Genomic DNA, 19238 nt, shown 5'->3' on the forward strand with positions numbered 1-19238 from the left:
TTTTTTTGGTGATATTTAATCACCACTGGGTTCTTGTTTTTTGTTAAATAAAAAAAGACCTGAAAATGTTGAAAAAAAAAAAAAGTTTTCTTAGTTTCTGTTATAAAATTTTGTAAATAATTAATCTTTCTCCTTCACTGATGTGCACTGATATCCTGCACTGGTGGGCACTGATAGGCTGCAATGATGAGGCTGTACTGATGGGTGCTGATGGGTGGCACTGACAGGCGGCACTAATAGGCAATACTGATGGGCACTAATAGGCAGCATTGATAGGCAGCACTGATAGGCATCACTTATGGGCGGTACTGATTGGCACTGACAGGCATCACTGATGGGCATAGATTGGCAGCACTGGTGGGCACTGTTAGGGCTGCACTGATAATCAGGGTGATGATGATGAGATTGATGGTCAGTGCCCCAATTGTCAGTGCAGATGTCCCTTGTGTGGATTTGCCGGTTTTCGGCTCTCCTCTCCTCATGCGCTGTCAGCATGAGGGGAGGATAGCCGATAACCAGCAAATCCTGTTTACATTGTGATCAGCTGTGGTTGGACACAGCTGATCACGTGGTAAAGAGCTGCTGTGATTGGCTCTTCCCCGATCACAGATCACTGCCGATGCACGCCACAGGGGGCGCGCAGGCAGCGTGAGCATGGTAGGATGTCTTATGATGGCCTACTGGCAAAGTTCGGCCGTGCTGTAGCCGTCATTCGGCTATAGAACGGTCCCGAAGGGGTTAAATAACAAACATGTTATGCCTCGTTTTCACCGAGCGGATCGGTTCGGGTCGGATCGGTTTGGAAGGCCTAGAATGGTCCGGCCTATTCAGGCGAGCGTTACCACAGCAAGTCGGACCGACAGGGGCCATACGTGGGTTTAGAAAAAATGCCGTCATGGCGTCACACGTCCACCAATCAGTGTAATGTATCGTAGCTCCGCCCTAACCGAACCGTTCCATTTTCTATGGCCCCACATCTGAAGCAGGACCCTGAATGGAGCGGTTCGGTTCAGTTGTATGGGCCGCTTTCATAATGGAAACACCCAAAATAGCATACCGTACCAAACCGAATCGAACCGATCCGCTTGGTGGAAACGAGGCATTATACTCCCTTGCTCTGTGTAGTGGCCAATGGCTCCCGTTGCTGTGTCTGAGCCAATGTATAGGGAGAGAGCGAAGAGTGACGCTGCTCTTGTACACATGGCTGGATTGATATCGAGCTCAGGCAAGTAAAAGAGGGTGCTGGGAGGGGGAGCTGCACACAGAAGGTTTTTTATGTCTATGCATTGAATGCATGAAGGTAAAAAAAAACTTCAGCTTTTAGAAGCACTTTAACTATGGTGGAGAAATTGATGCCAAAATGGTGAGGTTCCAGGCAAACTTATGACTTGTCCACTAGCTGTAGGTGCAGGTCTCAAACGGAGCTTGTCTGCTTCCCACAGTACACATAACAATAGTCCAAACACCACCACAGCTGAAACGATAAAGCTTTTAGCAATGTTTAAAATAAGATGATGTTGATGTGTTTTGGACTTTATTGTTATATTTTAGAGAAAATCGGAAATATATAATGCATTGGTGAAAAATCTGTGTGGTTGTTCAACAGTTGTTCCCTTTCAGCACTAAAACATTAACCACTTGCCCTCCGGATGATTTACCCCCCTTAATAACCAGGCCATTTTTGCGATTCTGCACTGCGTTACTTTGACTGACAATAGCAGTCGTGCAATGCTGTACCCAGATAATGGGTCCTTTTTTTCCCAAAAAATAGAGCTTTCTTTTGGTGGTATTTGATCGCCTCTGCGGTTTTTTTTTTTTGTGCTATAAACAAAGAAAGACCGTCAATTTTGAAAAAAAAAACAAACTTTTTTTTTTTACTTTCTGCTATAAAACATCAAATAAATTTTTTTTTTCATCAATTTAGGCCAATATTTATTCTGCTACATATTTTTGGTAAAATAAAATCCCACTAAGCATAAATTGATTGATTTGCACAAAAGTTATAACATCTGGGACATTTTTATTTACCGTATATTTTTCATTTTATTTTATTTTTTTCACTAGTAATGCTGGCAATCAGTGACTTATAGAGGGACTGCGATATTGCGGCAGACATTTGGACACTAACTGACACTTTTGACGCTTTTTAGGGAACAGTGACACTAATGGCCTGTACACACGGTCGGATTTTCCGACGGAGAAACTGTGATCGGATTGTGTTGTCAGAAATTCCGATCGTGTGTGGGCTCCATCTGACTTTTTCCATCGGAATTTCCAACACACAAAGTTTGGGAGCAGGCTATAAAATTTTCTGACAACAAAATCCGATCTTTTAAATTCCAATCGTGTGTAGACAAATCCGACGCAAGTGCCACGCATGCTCAGAATAAATTAAGAAATTAAGAGACGAAAGCTATTGGCTACTTACCCCGTTTATAGACCCGACGTACGTGTTTTACGTCACCGCGTTCAGAACAATCGGATTTTCCGACAACTTTGTGCGACCGTGTGTATGCAAGACAAGTTTGAGCCAACATCTGTCGGAAAAAATCCGATGGATTATGTTGTCGGAATGTCCGTTCAATGTCTGATCGTGTGTACAGGGCATCATACAATGATCAGTGCTAAAAAAAATGCACTAATGTGCATAAAATCATTGTACTAATGCAACTGGCTGGGAAGGGGGTTAACATAAGGGGCGATCAAAGGGTTAACTGTGTGCCTAGCTGTTGTTTTCTTACTGTGGGGGAGGTGCTTGTACTAGGGGAAGGCATAGATCCGTGTCTCTGCTTTTCAGGAACACAGGATTCATGCCTTCTGTACTGACAGAACGGTGATCAGCCTTGTTTACATAGGCAGACCACTGTTCTCTCTCTGTACCGAAAGATCAGCGGGTGCCAGTGGACATCGAGTCCCCAGTACCTGCTGATCAGCTCCCGCTGTGGATAATCGAGATAAACAGCGGGAGCAGGCCAGACCCGGAAGTGTCCGATCACATACATGGTACGTGACTTGGCTCAGCCGTGCCACTTTGCTGCCGTATATCCAAGTTATACGATCGGCAAGTAGTTAAACAGTGCCTGCACTGTATGTGGGTGACTTTAGGCTTGGTTCACACTGGTGCGATGCGAGAACCCTGAGAATACAGTGCGGGTTCCCGCATTGCAGCTGAATCGCACAGTGGTTCACACTGAGATCTGCGAACTGCTGCGGGTGTCAAAGTATAGTTAATGACACCCCTAGATCGGTTCGCAGATCGCAGTGCGAACTGTGAAATGGTGCAGGAATCGGATTGCATGGGTGTGAACATGCATGCGATCCGATTGCAGTGCGGATGAAAAAAGTGTCCTGCACCATTTTGGTGCGAATGAGATGCTATTTCAGCTATACAGTTTGTATGGCTGAAATCGCATCACATGTGATCTGCACAGCAATTCGGTGCAAATCACTTGCAATATCTGGCATCACACTAGTGTGAACTGGGCCTTATGGTGGTGAAGTCAGGGTGCAAAGGTTTGTGATCTCAATATGAAATATGAACAAATATGTGATAAATGTTCACTTATCCAAATTTTGTCCAAAGGAAGCATGGCTATATTTTTATTATTCTATTAGGATTACAAGACTAAATTATTTGAGCATCATATGCCTGTATTTTCTATGTGCTGGGATTAGTGGTATTAGGGTCCATGCACACTGGTTTAAAAAAACACCAGGGTTGGTTTACTAAAGGCAAAAAGTCTGTGCACTTTGCAGTTGCTCCAGAGCTTAGTAAATGAGGTAAGGCTTCACTTTACAAAGAATACCCAATCACAGGAATCACAGGAAAATGAAAAAACAGCATTTTTGCTGGCACATGATTGGATGATGGAAGTCATCAGAGCTTCTGCTGATTTACTAAATTCTGGAGCAGCTGCACTTGCAGAGTGCAACTGAATTTTGCAAAGTGCACAGTCTTTTTTTCCTTTAGTAAATCAACCCCACTGTAACTATGACGTGATCATCATTCAATATGAGAGCAGACCTGGCTGGATCATGTGACGATCACCTCCTATTCATGAGCTGTCTAAGAATACAGCTCTGAGCATGTAAACCTTCTCTCTATTGTCAGCCTAATAAACCGATTATTATACAAACTAGATTTACCTGTTACATCATCAGCTAGTTTAATGGATAATCAGAAAACATTTTTTCAAAATTTGATGGCTTTTATAAAATAAAAGAAAAAGGGAAGAAAAGTTTCACTTTGTAAAGAATACCCAATCACATGCAAAGGAAATTAATAAAAAAGCAATTTTACTTAAATGTGATTGAGTGTTGGAAGTCAGCAAAGCTTCACCTCATTGTCTAAGCTCTAGGGAAAATTCCATTGTCACGTTAAAACAGAAAGTCAGGCTAGGACAGGAAATGTGTTAGGACCACAAAACTCCCCCCTTCTCCATAACATAGCAGGGGTGTTCTGTAGTCCAGAGAGAACAGGTAACCATAACTGACAACAATGCAGCAGCGGGAAGAGAAAGTTATAAGCTCACTGGAGTTCTAGCAGAATCAACAGATATAACAAAATGCTTTCAGTGGTATATTTAACAGGTCGAATCAAAGTAAATAAGAGAAGTTCAAGTATAACCAAAGGCAAAACTTTTTTTTTAGTTTAAGACAGAGTGGAGATGGATAAGAACACCTATTAGGTTTTTATTGCTGTCTGTGCCGCCCGTTCTATTTGTTCTGTTTACCATTATCATTGAGAGTGAAAGTAAAAGAAAATCCCAAATTTTGGGTTGTCCCCAGAAAAGTAATAGAGGGGAAATCTTCCAATGGAGATACTAGTTCTGGTGACCTGGGGGTCCCCAAGGAATTCCCCTAGTTTGCAGGGATTTCCTCTCACTTCCTGTTTGGCTGTGGCACAGGACATAAAGGGAAACCTCTGCAATTAGACACAGATGTAAAACAAAAAAAAAAAACCCTCCCTTGTTCTACCCAAAATGAAAAAAATGTTTTGGCTATAGTTCTACTTTCATTGCAAGGATTTACATCTATCTTAAACTTCCATACAAATAATGTTAATCATTTTTCTAGCTGGAAAATAAACCCCACTAGCTTTGTTTTGATGCCTTAGGCCCCTTCCATTCCATTGGAGTCTGTCCGCTGATCCCCGCTTATGCAGAGGGGACACAGACACAACCCGTTCTCCTCTATGAGTGGTCGGATGTAAACAGACCGCCTGTCCGATTACAGCCAACTGCCAACCGATCTGCCAGACGGATGGAGGAAGTTTTTAGTAGATTGGATCAGATTGGATGTTGGCAGGTATAAAGTGATACATGTCTGTTTACACCCTCTGCTCCATAGAGACGACTGGAGGGTATGATCGGGTCCGACTGAAGAACTGACAGACAGACCCGATCAGCCTGCTAGTTTGAAAGGGTCCTTAGAACTTTTTTGATTAACCACTTAAGCCCCGGACCATTTGGCTGGCCAAAGACCAGAGCACTTTTTGCGATTCGTCACTGCGTCGCTTTAACTGACAATTGCGCGGTCGTGCAACGTGGCTCTCAAACAAAATTGACGTCCTTTTTCCCCCACAAATAGAGCTTTCTTTTGGTGGTATTTGATCACTTCTGCGGTTTTTATTTTTTGCGCTATAAATAAAAAAATAGCAACAATTTTGAAAAAAAACACATTATTTTTTACTTTTTGCTATAATAAATATCCCCCAAAAATATATAAAAAACATTTTTTTCCTCAGTTTAGGCCGATATGTATTCTTCTACATATTTTTGGTAAAAAAATCGCAATAAGCGTTTATTGATTGGTGTGCGCAAAAGTTATAGCTTCTACAAAATAGGGGATAGATTTATGGCATTTTTATTAATATTATTTTTTTACTAGTAATGGCGGCGATCAGTTATTTTTATCATGACTGCGACATTATGGCGGACACATCGGACACTTTTGGCGCGATTTTGGGACCATTCACATTTATACAGCGATCAGTGCAATTAAAAATGCATTGATTACTTGTAAATGTGAAGGGGTTAACCACTATGTGGCGCTGTAGGGGTTAAGTGTGTCCTAGGGAGTGATTCTAGCTGTGGGGGGAGGGGCTATGTGTGACACAACACTGATCACCGCTCTCGATTACAGGGAGCTGTGATCAGTGTCAGTGTCACTAGGCAGAACAGGGAAATGCTTGTTTACATTAGCATCTCCCCATTCTTCCTCTCCGTGAGACGATCGCGGGTATCCCCGCAGACATCCCCGCGGGACCCGTAATCACACTCACGGAGGTCGCGGCGCCCCCGCAAACCGCTTCCGAAAGGGCAACTTACAGGTACGTTAATCTGCCTGTACGCTCCCTTATGCCAACGTATATCGGCGCGAGCCAGTCGGCAAGCAGTTAAAAGAGTTGTAAAACCTCAGGGTTTTTCACCTTAATGCATCTATGCATTAACCACTCATGGACCGCCCGTCGTCATTATACGGTGGATGTTTGAAGGAGGATATTGCTGTTATGGCAACAGATAGCTGCCATAACCCCGGTATCCCCATCTTCAGCGGGCGGTCCGCTGCAGGATGAAAGTGGTCTCTGCGGCGGATTCACAGCACTTTTATCGTTGGCGGGAGAGGGCCCCCCCCCCTCCAGCTGCGATTCAGTGCCCTCCGCCGCCTACCGGAGCCGTTGGCAGCGGCGGAGGCGATTGCGTCCTGTCAGTAGCTGGGTATGGAGACGAGTGAGGGGAAGATGGCCCCCACCCGTCTCCATACAATTGCTGGGCGGAAGCGACGTCAAAACGTCACTTACACCCACAGCTCTTAAAGGGCCATTTTTTTTAAATCATTTTTTTAAATTACAATTTTTTTTTTATTGCATTTTAGTCTAAATATGAGATCTGAGGTCTTTTTGACCCCAGATCTCATATTTAAGAGGTCCTGTCATGCTTTTTTTATTATTATCCTTGTAATAGGAAAAATAAATTTTTAAACGCGCTCCGTCCCTACTAGCTCGCGTGCAGAAGCAAACACATACGTGAGTAGCACCCGTATATGAAAACGGTGTTCAAACCACACATGTGAGGTATCACCGCGATCGGTAGAGTGAAAGCAATAATTCTTGCCCTAGACCTCCTCTGTAACTTAAAACATGCAACCTGTAGAATTTTTTTAAACGTCGCCTATCAAGATTTTTAAGGGTAAATGTTTGTCGCCATTCCACGAGCGAGCGCAATTTTGTAGCGTGACATGTTGGGTATCAATTTGCTCGGTGTAACATTATCTTTCACATTATAAAAAAAGAATGGGCTAACTTTAATGTTGTCTTATTTTTTAATTCAAAAAAGTGTATTTTTTCCAAAAAAAAGTGCGCTTGTAAGACAGCTGCGCAAATACGGTGTGACTAGGGTGTTAGAAACAAAATGTATAATGTTTGGGGTTTCTAAGTAATTTTCTAGCAAAAAAAAGCCTGTTTTTAACTGTAAACAACAAATCTCAGAAAGAGGCTCAGTCCTTAAGTGGTTAAGGTGAAAAACCTTCTGTGGTGCAACTCTTTCCCCAAAAGTATGAAAAAAGGGGAAAAAAAAACAAAAAAAACACAAAGTCCTGCTTCCCAAGTTGCCAGTGTCAGCTGAGAATGGAATTGTGCACATTTTTTCAAGCCTGCATATTACGCAGTTAGAATGAAATCATCATTTGCATTTAGTAGCTGTTGGTGCTTAGACAGACAGATAAATATTCCAAAAACCCAATCTTCTATAGAAAATACACTGACCAAGTACAATTCTAATTTTGCTTTAGAAGCGAATATGTTTTTGACATGTATTGTATAACTGATCCTAAAGTTAAAAAGAATAAAGGAATGACAGTGGGAGCTCAGAGAGATGTGAAAAGGTATGGCTAACAATGGCAATGCAACACAATATAGGTTTAAAGCTATGCAAACAGTACATGTAGTCAAGTTGTCAGAAAATACAAAAGATTTCAGTTGAAACTGTCTGACAATCTGACAGTGTATTTTGTTAAAACAACTGAACTGATAGAAAAAGACAGCTGTAAAGTCTGGGTAGAAGACAATGCCTAGCTCCTAGTGCTCTCTGCTTATAACTGGTGCCATGTTTAATTGCCTATGGGAAGCTGCATTGACATGCATTGAAAGTGTAATGAGCAATGATGTGCAATACCCTAAAGCAATTAGTCAAAATCTTCTTCCATTTTTCTGGCTACTATAAACTATGGTAGTGACGCAAATGAAATATGATTGGGTATTAGAGAGAACTAAGAGATGGTTGCTAATTATGGGTTACCACACAGCATTGTTCATCGTTCCATGCCATGAAATACATCAGTTTTCTTTCAAGTTAGTCATTTTTTCGTCATTACCTTAGTGTAGACCCCCCAGGATAGCTCTGTCTCGGTAACCATGACCACAATACCAAACATTCCAAAAATAAGTGCGTAATCACTGAGCCTTTTCCTCTTCTCGAACAGGGCTCTGCGATGACCCAATTTGTAGCCAACGTTTTGGTTTTTCTTTTGGCCCCGGTGGCTACCCTCATCTCCTCCTCGTAGGCTGCGGTGCGATGCTTTGAGTGGGTCATTTTTGCTTACAACCACTTCAATCACTGGACTGTGTAAGGTCTGCAGGGGTTGGGTCTCTGGGTCTGCCTCATGGAGATTTCTCCTGGAGGAGCTCAGGCTGCTGAGGGGTCGTGGGATCCCCCCGTTGTATCTGCAGCTGTTCATGGCTATGTCCGAAAAACGGTTGGACTTTCTGAAGGATACTTCTGGACCATCATGACTGATGGGCTGTAGGTCAACGTTCCCCTACAGGAAAACATAAAGAGACAAGATACTTCAGAGATTATCCAAATAGGATGCATATACTGTATCTTATTCATTTTACCTGTTGTACAAGAAAACTTCTAAGAGAAAACCTGTCATTAGACAAACATAAAAGTTACCTTTGCTTTCCTCTCCTTCTCTAAATGCTGGTTGCCTGGCTCTTATTTTGACCTCCTTGCTTCAGCACTTTGAGTTGCTGGCCCATATAGGAGTTTCTGACTAACCTGATCTGTATATATAATCCTGGTCAGGGACTTAGAAAAGTACTGAAGCCAGTAAATCTGCATGAAAACCAGGCAAGGAGACCAACAACGGCAGCCCCTTATTACTCTCATAACAAGTGTAAATACTGATTCACAGAATGGCATTTCTTTCAATTTTAACTTACATTAAAACAAAGATTAAAACCCTACAACAGGCAAACTTTTGATTTGGTCTGGTTTTATTTGGATATATTGGAGAAGAGTTAGCGCTTCATTTGGGTATTATAACTATATGTATATCTATTGGAAGGTGTCCCCTCATTTTCTGTCAGGACAGGAAGTGATGAAAAATCTCCCCAATGGGAGACAAAAACAAAAACACATTTTAGTAGAGTGGGGATGAGTTTGAATGGCAGAAAATTACAGTGTTCTATTGCAACCTTTTCCTTTTTGTCCTGGTGAAAACTGCTCCCCCTATTACTTGCCCTAAAGTCACGGGGGCATGAAGCAAGGGGAAAACTCCCCATGGCCTCACAGATAGAAATAACCTGACATGAACCTAAACTTATTCCCACGTTATCCAAAACTATATAAAAACTGCAGTTAAGCTTTTAATATGGTTTTCCCAATCAAACACAAATGTAACTCTACATCAAACATTGCGGCAGCACGGAAAAAAAAAGGATCATTTGTTCACAGAAATATCTCTACTTTATATGTGATACTAGAAGTACTTATGTACAGGAATAAGGTGACATTTTGGGGTCAGGGGAGTTTAGTAAAATGAAGTGATGGATGGGCGAGAAGTATTCGTCTGTGTGAAAGAGTGCACTAGGCTCATTCTTTTATGCCAAGGTGGAACATTTTGAGAATGTTCCAGGTGGTGGGGAAACAAGATTGATGCAATTCTTGTGTAGTTTCTAGGTGTTCATGAAGTTAGCAATTAAAACAAAGGATTGGACACATATTGGTTGTGAATTTCAGAGTATGTAGCACTTCTATAGTATGTTGGCTTCATTGGTAGGTTTACAAAAATGTATGAACTTGTTTAAACACATATGACAAATAATAATCGAGTGATAAGGAGAAACTCTATGGGGCTGCTTTACTAAAGGCCAATAGGCTTTTCATTTTATGAGAGCATTTTCCCCTAAAAGAGAAGTTTGGGATTTATTGTCCCCCACTAGCTCTGCAGTGAGAACTCAGTGATAAAACGCTGCTGATCGATCAGTTCTCCCTCTCTGCTCTGAGCAGAGAGCTGTGACTGTCAGTCAGGGGCTCTCTGCTCTCCCCTTCAGCGCTCATTGGAGTGCTGGGCTGTGGAGGGGGCGGGAGGGGCCGGCTGAGAGGCTGAGCCTGATGCCAGTCCAGGTATCTGGGTGGATACCAACCATATGGTCAGGATCTTTCCCAAGCCTGGAGCAGCTGAGTGAGGAACTGCACTCCTGTGATCCATAGGAGAAGTTTGGCCAAAAAAACCTTTAACTTTAAGAGAATGTGGTGTAAATTCACTTTGCAAAGCATACCCAATCATGTGCAAAGAAAATAAAAGAAAACAGTATTTTTGCTTGAACATGCTGAACATGATTGAATGATGGATGTCAGCAGAGCTTCACCTCACTCACTTGGCTAAGAGAAAATTCCCTTGCAAAGTAAACTGCCTATTTGCCTTTAACCGGTTCCCGACCAGCTCCTGTAGATATACGTCGGCAGAATGGCACGGCTGCGCAAAGTAACGTACCCGTGCGTTACTTTGAATTTGCCGCTGTGTGCGCGCACGCCGCCGGTGGTGCGTGTGCCTGCCGAGATCACCGTGAGTCGGGTCGCGGGTCCCACGGACTCGTTCGCCTCAAGGAGAGAACGAACGGGGAGATGCCATTGTAAACAGCATCTCCCCATTCTGCCTAGTGAGTATCACTGTTCTCTGCTCCCTGTGATCGGGAGCAGAGATCAGTGTAGTGACACACACAGCCCATCCCCACCCTACAGTTAGAATCACTCCCCTAGGACATACTTAACCCCTCCCCGCCCCCTAGTGGTTAACCCCTTCACTGCCAGTGTCATTTACACAGGAATAAGTGCATTTTTATAGCACTGATTGCTGTAGAAATGACAGTGGTCATAAAAATGTCCGATGTGTCTGCCATAATGTCGCAGTCCCGATAAAAATCGCTGATTGCCGCCATTACTAGTAAAAAAAAAAATTATTAATAAAAATGCCATAAAACTATCCCCTATTTTGTAAACGCTATAACTTTTGCGCAAACCAATCAATAAACGTTTATTGCGATTTTTTTTCTTTTTTTTTACCAAAAATATGTAGAAGAATACGTATCGGCCTAAACTGAGGAAAAAAAATGTTTTTATATATATTTTTAGGGACATTTATTATAGCAAAAAGTAAAAAACAATGCGATTTTTTTCAAAATTGCCGCTCTTATTTTGTTTATAGCGCAAAAAATAAAAATCGCAGAGGTGATCAAATACCACCAAAAGAAAGCTCTATTGTGGGAAAAAAAGGACGTCAATTTTGTTTTGGAGCCACGTCGCATGACCGCGCAATTGTCAGTTAAAGCGACGCAGTGCCAAATCGCAAAAAGTGCTCTGGTCAGGAAGGGGGTAAATCCTTCAGGGGCTGAAGTGGTTACTAACCCAACCCCAATGCCTCTTTCCTTTCTTCATCAATTTAACATATGAGATATAAGATACAGAAAAGACTGTAGCAAAAAATGATAAACATTTTGATGAATAAGCGTGTTGCTATAGTGTTGAACAATGCAGTTAGTATTGATGTTTCCAAGAATTTTTCTTCAGATGGATGCACTTTTCTGCCAAGATGGAAAGATGGGTTCATTTGCTTTCCTTTCAAGGCATTTACCATAACCATCATCTAACTGAAACATTTTCCAAATTCTTAATTGGTGACTTTCAAGATATGAAATGATTCCTTATAAATTATGGTTATCATTTATTTAGTTTAGTTACACCCTTTAGTAAAATATGCAGGCTTCTTCAGCAGTGGGAAAAACACCCAATTTGAAGACTAAACCTATGTGTCTGTTTTGCCTTAAGTGGTACTCCAGGCCAAACTTTTTTTAAAGTTTTGGATAGAGTGGAGTAGCTTTAGATTCTCTATCAAACTTGAATTGCTGTATGTGTCTTCTTTTGGGAGATTTCCATCACTTGATGAGTGTCTAATAGAACTGAAACCAGGAGATAATCTCCTCCTACTATATATATATATATCTATATATATAGATATATATATATCTATATATATATATATCTATATATATAGATATATATATATATATACAGTATCTCACAAAAGTGAGTATACCCCTCACATTTTTGTAAATATTTTATTATATCTTTTCATGTGACAACACTGAAGAAATTACATTTTGCTACGATGTAAAGTAGTGAGTGTGCAGCTTGTATAAAAGTGTAAATTTGCTGTCCACTCAACACACAGCCATTAATGTCTAAACCGCTAGCAACAAAAGTGAGTATACCTCTAAGTGAAAATGTCCAAATGGGGCCCAATTAGCCATTTTATCTCCCCGATGTCATGTGGCTCGTTAGTGTTACAAGGTCTCAGGTGTGAATGGGGAGCAGGTGTGTTAAATTTGGTGTTATCGCTCTCACTCTCTCATACTGGTCACTGGAAGTTCAATATGGCACCTCACAGCAAAGAACTCTCTGAGGATCTGAAAAAAAGAATTGTTGCTCTACATAAACATGGCCTAGGCTATAAGAAGATTGCCAACACCCTAAAACTGAGCTGCAGCACGATGGCCAAGACCATACAGCGCTTTAACAGGACAGGTTCCACTCAGAACAGGCCTCACCGTGATTGACCAAAGAGGTTGAGTGCATCTGCTCATATCCAGAGGTTTACTTTGGGAAATAGCTGTATGAGTGCTGTCAGCATTGCTACAGAGGTTGAAGAGGTGGGGGGGTCAGCCTGTCAGTGCTTAGACCATACGCACTGCATCAAATTGGTCTGCATGGCTGTTGTCCCATAAGGAAGACTCTTCTAAAGATGATGCACAAGAAAGCCTGCAAACAGTTTGCTGAAGACAGGCAGACTAACGACATGGATTACTGGAACCATGTCCTGTGGTCTGATGAGACCAAGATAAACTTATTTGGTTCAGATGGTGTCAAGCGTGTGTGGTGGCAACCAGGTGAGGAGTACAATAACAAGTGTGTCTTGCCTGAAGTCAAGCGTTGTGGTGGGAGTGTCATGGTCTGGGGCTGCATGAGTGCTGCTGGCACTGGGGAGCTACAGTTCATTGAGGGAACCATGAATGCCAAAATGTACTGTGACACACTGAAGCAGAGCATGATCCCCTCACTTTCGAGACTGGGCCGCAGGACAGTATTCAAACATGATAACGACCTCAAACACACCTCCAAGATGACCACTGCCTTGCTAAAGAAGCCAAGGGTAAAGGTAATGGACTGGCCAAGCATGTCTCGAGACCTAAACCCTATTGAGCATCTGTGGGGTATCCTCAAACGGAAGGTGGAGGAGCACAAGGTCTCTAACATCCACCAGCTCCGTGATCTTGTCATGGAGAAGTGGAAGAGGACTCCAGTGGCAACCTGTGAAGCTCTGGTGAACTCCATGCCCAAGAGGGTTAAGGCAGTGCTGGAAAATAATGGTGACCACACAAAATATTGACACCTTGGACCCAATTTGGACATTTTCACTTAGGGGTGTACTCACTTTTGTTGCCAGCGGTTTAGATATTAATGGCTGTGTGTTGAGTTATTTTGAGGAGACATCAAATTTACACTGTTATACAAGCTGTACACTCACTACTTTACGTTGTAGCAAAGTGTTTTTTCTTCACTGTTGTCACATGAAAAGATATAATGAAATATTTACAAAAATGTGAGGGTGTACTCACTTTTGTATATATAGATAGATAGATAGATAGATAGATAGATAGATAGATAGATAGATAGATAGATAGATAGATAGATAGATAGATAGATAGATGTGTATGTATGTGTGTGTATATCTATCTATCTATCTATCTATCTATCTATCTATCTATCTATCTATCTATCTATCTATCTATCTATCTATCTATCTATCTATATAAATCCTGGTGAGAACAGCAAGTGGTAAACAATTTTGTTTTCAGTATATTTCCACAGTGATGTGAGACTCTGGACAACAGCTGCATAAAGCATTTAGTTGCTGTTTTTGCAGGTAAGGTGTCAAAATCAGTTATTGACTTTGACGGGATAACTACTTTTCACACCTGTGATTGCAAATTACATCTTCCACTCCAAGACAACGATGTGAAACAACACTGGTGCCATGTTTAAAAAAAATATGATCACAAAAACACACGTGTCTGGGTGTATATTGTACTGTGCACCTTCTAAATGAAAGCAGAATAGTACTGTACATTCCCCTTTACAGTTTTTATATAGATTTCACTACTCAGTTTTCTGATGCACACATTGCCCATACAAAGGCACAATTTTAGAAGATTGAGCTTTACAAAAGGTAAGGCATATATATCAAAGAATAATGTTTTATAACAATATACAGCAGATTGGGATCTGTGCTTACATATATGAAGGTGCAAGCCATCTATAAGGGGGGTGGTCTAAAGATCTGAACACCGCGGTACTGTACTTCAGGAAGATCATAGCATAAACATGTGTGTTTGTGTTCAGATTGGCCAAGGGTGTCTGCAGAGGTCTAGATGTCTACACACTTCCTATAACCATATGTTATTTTTAATCCTACTATAATCAGTTGGATCAGTAGCAGTCAGCCCCTATCATCCATAGGCACCTTTACAGGCACTGGTATATAGAGAAAAACATGAAAAATGTATATACTGGTACAAAGACTGTAGGTTGTGATGATAATAGATATTTTACAATTTAAAGAATACGAGTATTGCAGCAGATAAATCGATGGATTAGAGGGGAATGTGGATGATAGATTCCTGTGTATATGGCAACACAAACTATGAAATGCGGTAATTCAATTGTAATGTTATTCATATATAGAGCCATAGCAGCTGCTGTACTGCAAACCAGCTTCCTTGTCATGCCAGCATCAACCTTTCCTCTACCCAGTGTTCACTAAAGCTGCATTACAGCAAAGCAGATAGGTGCCTTTGTTTACTGGGTATTCATCTACGTATCTCATCCAAGGTAATAATTGGCAAGTATTTTTGAGCCAGCGCCTCAAAGCAATGACACAACATTTATCATTTCTACTTCTCTCTTGTTATACGTGTCACTTCCACAAATTGTGGAAAATTCCAACAGCAGTACTGAAAGGTACAGGGGATACAGTGGGCACAGAGAAGACTCTTGAGACTCTCAAGTCATTCTCTGAAGAATTTTGACTGGTAGGCTGTAAGTTCCAACAGTAGCTCTGCACACAATGCGGACAGCAAGCTGCCTCCAATAGTACATGGGGGGGGGCATGTACCCAGGGATATAACCAATCACATGTGCCTAGAGGGTATACGAATCAGATTTTACCATGAACGCAGAATTGACATCAATAGTGTGAGAAGTAGACTCAAATTCCAGAATGAGGAGTCCGTGCTGTGTAATTTGTTGGTTTTCAGGTGAATATTCTTGCACATCCACTGTATAGTAGTCAGTGCCGGGACAAGGTCATCCAGTGTCAAGAGCGAAGGTGGCAAACTGTGCCCCCTGCCCTATCCCCCCTCCCCCACCGGGTGGAGGAGGGGATGGGGCTAATAGCATGCCACACGATGCAGTGAAATAGTGCTGAAATTATGCCGATAGCTGTGGTTCAGCAAACTAAAGAGTTTAATATCGGTGCACAAACATGGGGCTAACAGTGGCAAAAGAAAAAATAATAATGTACCAGCATCTGTGGTGTCACTGAAAGGAAAAATTGTTCCAGCATCGGTGGTTTCACTGGAAGGAAAAAATGTCCCAGCATCTGTGATTTCACTAGAAAGAAAAAAGTCCCCACGTTGGTGGTGTCACTGGAAGAAAAATGCTACTATGTTGGTGGTGTCACTGGAAAGAAAAAAATGTCTCTCTATCAGTTAGTGTCAGTCTTTGCAGGGCATTGTCTTTCAGGGTATCCCCCTGGTGTCACTGCCTTCTGTTTTATGATCATTGCCAGGGCTGGGGACACTTCCCCGGTATTTGGATCTGCCCTGTGGGCAGTCCGGGCTGTGGGCCCCATATGCTGGCGTGACCTGCAGATTCATGGTTACACTGTGTGGGGGCTGACCTTGGAACGGCCCTGCGTGCTCATCCCCTCCCCCCTTTTTCCGCTCCATGCCGTGACGTCATACGCTGCAGCAGGATGCGGAGGGGTATATAAGGACCCACATGGTGGTGGCCATTTTGTGGGAGTCCAGGGAGTCTGACACCAGTGGTTGAGTGAGAGCAGGTATGGAGCACTCCATCATCATCTGTTAACATGTGATGTAAATTTAGCCATGTTATGATGTTTGGGGCATTTGCCCCATTGATTTAGTGCTCTATGTGTTTTTATAGGTTGAGGTAGCTCACACCCCTCTCTTTATCAGAGGTGTTGGTTTGCCTTTCTCCATTCCTTCCATCTCAGCCCTGTTCATCTATATGTGATGGGCTGTGGGTCCTTAACAGTTTAGGTGGGTTCTATTGTGCACAAGTATACTCTCTGCCTGGCTTTAACGGCATCATTAGGGAAGGCAAGTGTGTTTATTCCTGCTCAAACTTACCAATTTTTCTCCCTTTGTATTTGGCAGTTTTTTAACCCCCATTTGGGATTTATCTGAATGTTTGGTGCCATCTAGTATTTAATCAGGCTCCCTGCATCCCTTATACTGATGATATAGAAGTAAGTTGTTTTGACATGGAATAACATAGGATTATATAATTAATAGTAAAGGAGATGAACCGATTGATTATACATTTTTCTTATTAATCTTTAGGTTTTATCTTTCTTGTATATTGTTATATTTACTTCACGCTTTATCCCTCCCTGCGGAAGATCCTGCATTTTTTGGGTGGTTCAAACCTGTTACATCTGGGCTTCTCTGGACCACCCGGACAGACTCCTATTTTTGTATGCTTGGCAATAACTGGATTTTATTCTCTATCATTGAGGTATGACTCCATTTAGGGAACTCTTGCCAATGGATAAGATGCATTCATGTATTAAATATATTGTATATGCTATGTATAGTGTTGGTATTTTCTGATATAACATTACATGCATTGTTTGTAATTCGATTTCTGTTTATTCATATAGTAGCCACAAAACCATGTTTGTCCCTGAGGAAGCCATACGGCGAAACATGTAGGTTTAAGATCTGGGAACATAAAGCTGTTCATGTATTGTATAATATTGTTTTTATGTACACTTGTAACTTTAATAATTTGTGATTTTATTCAATTTGGTATGTCCTTATACTAATTGCACCTATAAAGTCCCATCCCCCCTACCTTTTATGTATTTTAGTGTCAGTCTCAGGTGGACTGCTTTGGCATCTGTGCCAACGAGATGAAGGAGATGAGGGGAGCTGGGCTCTGTGAGGTGCATGGAACTAAAGGGATCTTGCATGGGCTGAAGGGTTTTAGGGAACGGAGGAGGCTTTGGAGCTCTTGGGTGGTTTTGAGGAGGAGAAGGAAGGTCTAGGGCTGAGTTGTCCCCTTACCCTCCCGGTTTAGAGCAGAAATCAAGGCAGCGCTTCCTTCTTCCCATCTATGGTCATGTGATATTTCACATGACAAGGGGAGATAGAAAACAGGGCAGTCTGCCTTCACTCCCCAGCAGCTCCATGCTGAGATGGAGGTGTGTTCTTAATAGACACCCTCTAAAAAAGAGAGCAGAATCCTCTCTCCAGCAGCTATTAGGACTCCTGCTCCTTCTAACAGGAGTGATAATTGTGAGTTTGCTGGGGCTGCTAGTATCACATCCAAGGTGGTGACACCCAGCAGAAGTTTCAGACTTTTGGATGTCTAGTCTACACAAGGGAGGCATTTATAGGTAAATAGTATACATAAAATATGTTAAACACGCATTTAATCTTATGAGATTATTGTAAGGCCCCTTTGTAATTTTCTATTGTGAGGTAAAGTGTAATATTTTTTATCAGTAGGGTTAAAGGGTAATATTTAATGATGCCACTAGATGTTCCTATACTTCAGTAGGTGGTTGCGAACTGCCCTTTTTGAGGGGGTGCAGTCCAGGTGGTAAAAATAGTAAGATGGGAGGAACCCTGAGGTTTGCTGTTGCTGATGCGAAATGAAGGACACCTGAGACTATGTATGTAACCATAACTTGTAGCTACCCCTTTGAGGAGAAGCTGGAGTAGTCTCCTTAGTGGGCAACTCCAGGATAGCTGGAGGTTATAGCTACTAAAGGAATTCCCTTAAAGCCGAACTAAACTCTCTCAATCAACATTACCTGTTTGTAAATCCTTAATCTGCTAGCATTATATTTACTTGTTTTAAATCTTTAGTTTTAAGCTTCTTCAGTTGCTTCCTTGTTTCTGCCCTAGGCCCAGGGTGAATAAAAATCAATGATATAAAAATAATATATATGTATAAAAAAGGGATTGTTTGATTTAAAGTGGAAGTCCATGCTAAAACTAAAATTTCTGCATCTATAGACATCTACGATCTAACACTAACCTATCTAGCCCTGTAAAGAAAAAATCAGTACACATAACTTTTCTGAAGCTGACCCAACGCGATCCCACGCTGAGCTGTCAGCCACGGCTTCACTGTGGAGACGGGTGCAGAGGACACGTCCGACAAGCCCCATAGTAAGTCTATTGGTGATGTCACTTCCCATTCATTTCACAGCCGTTTTCGGGCATGTGCTCTGCAGAGCTTCCGCCGCTGGAGATCGGGTCGGATCGGCTTCAGAAAAGGTATGTATACTGATTTTTTATTTACAGGGCTAGATAGGTTAGTGTTAGATCATGGGTGTCTATAGATGCAGGGATTTTAGTTTTAGCATGGACTTCCACTTTAAATCAGATTTTTTTTTTAATTTAAATTGGATTTTTTTGAATCTTATCAAATGTATTTTAATAAAATGCTTTTGGAGTAAAAAATCTATCTAAAGATAGTTTTCTATTTAAGATACAATATTAATGTAGTATTCAGCATGAAATGGAGCTTAGTTATGTAGAATGAGGCTGTATATTCTGCAATGTTTACATTCAAAGAATC

At 41.6% G+C, this 19238-nt stretch overlaps 1 protein-coding gene across 4 annotated transcripts in view; it reads right to left on the minus strand.

The window, feature by feature from the left end:
- Positions 1 to 19238, minus strand: part of KCNN1 (potassium calcium-activated channel subfamily N member 1) — a 206371-nt gene that overhangs the window by 178314 nt on the left and 8819 nt on the right. For all 4 annotated transcript variants that reach the window (XM_073593203.1, XM_073593195.1, XM_073593188.1 and 1 more), the window contains exon 2: positions 8374 to 8817. In XM_073593203.1, coding sequence (XP_073449304.1) covers positions 8374 to 8817 — 444 coding nt within the window. The remainder of the gene's footprint in view (positions 1 to 8373; positions 8818 to 19238) is intronic.

Source organism: Aquarana catesbeiana, linkage group LG01, assembly GCF_042186555.1.
Source record: "Aquarana catesbeiana isolate 2022-GZ linkage group LG01, ASM4218655v1, whole genome shotgun sequence".
Taxonomy (NCBI): domain Eukaryota; kingdom Metazoa; phylum Chordata; class Amphibia; order Anura; family Ranidae; genus Aquarana; species Aquarana catesbeiana.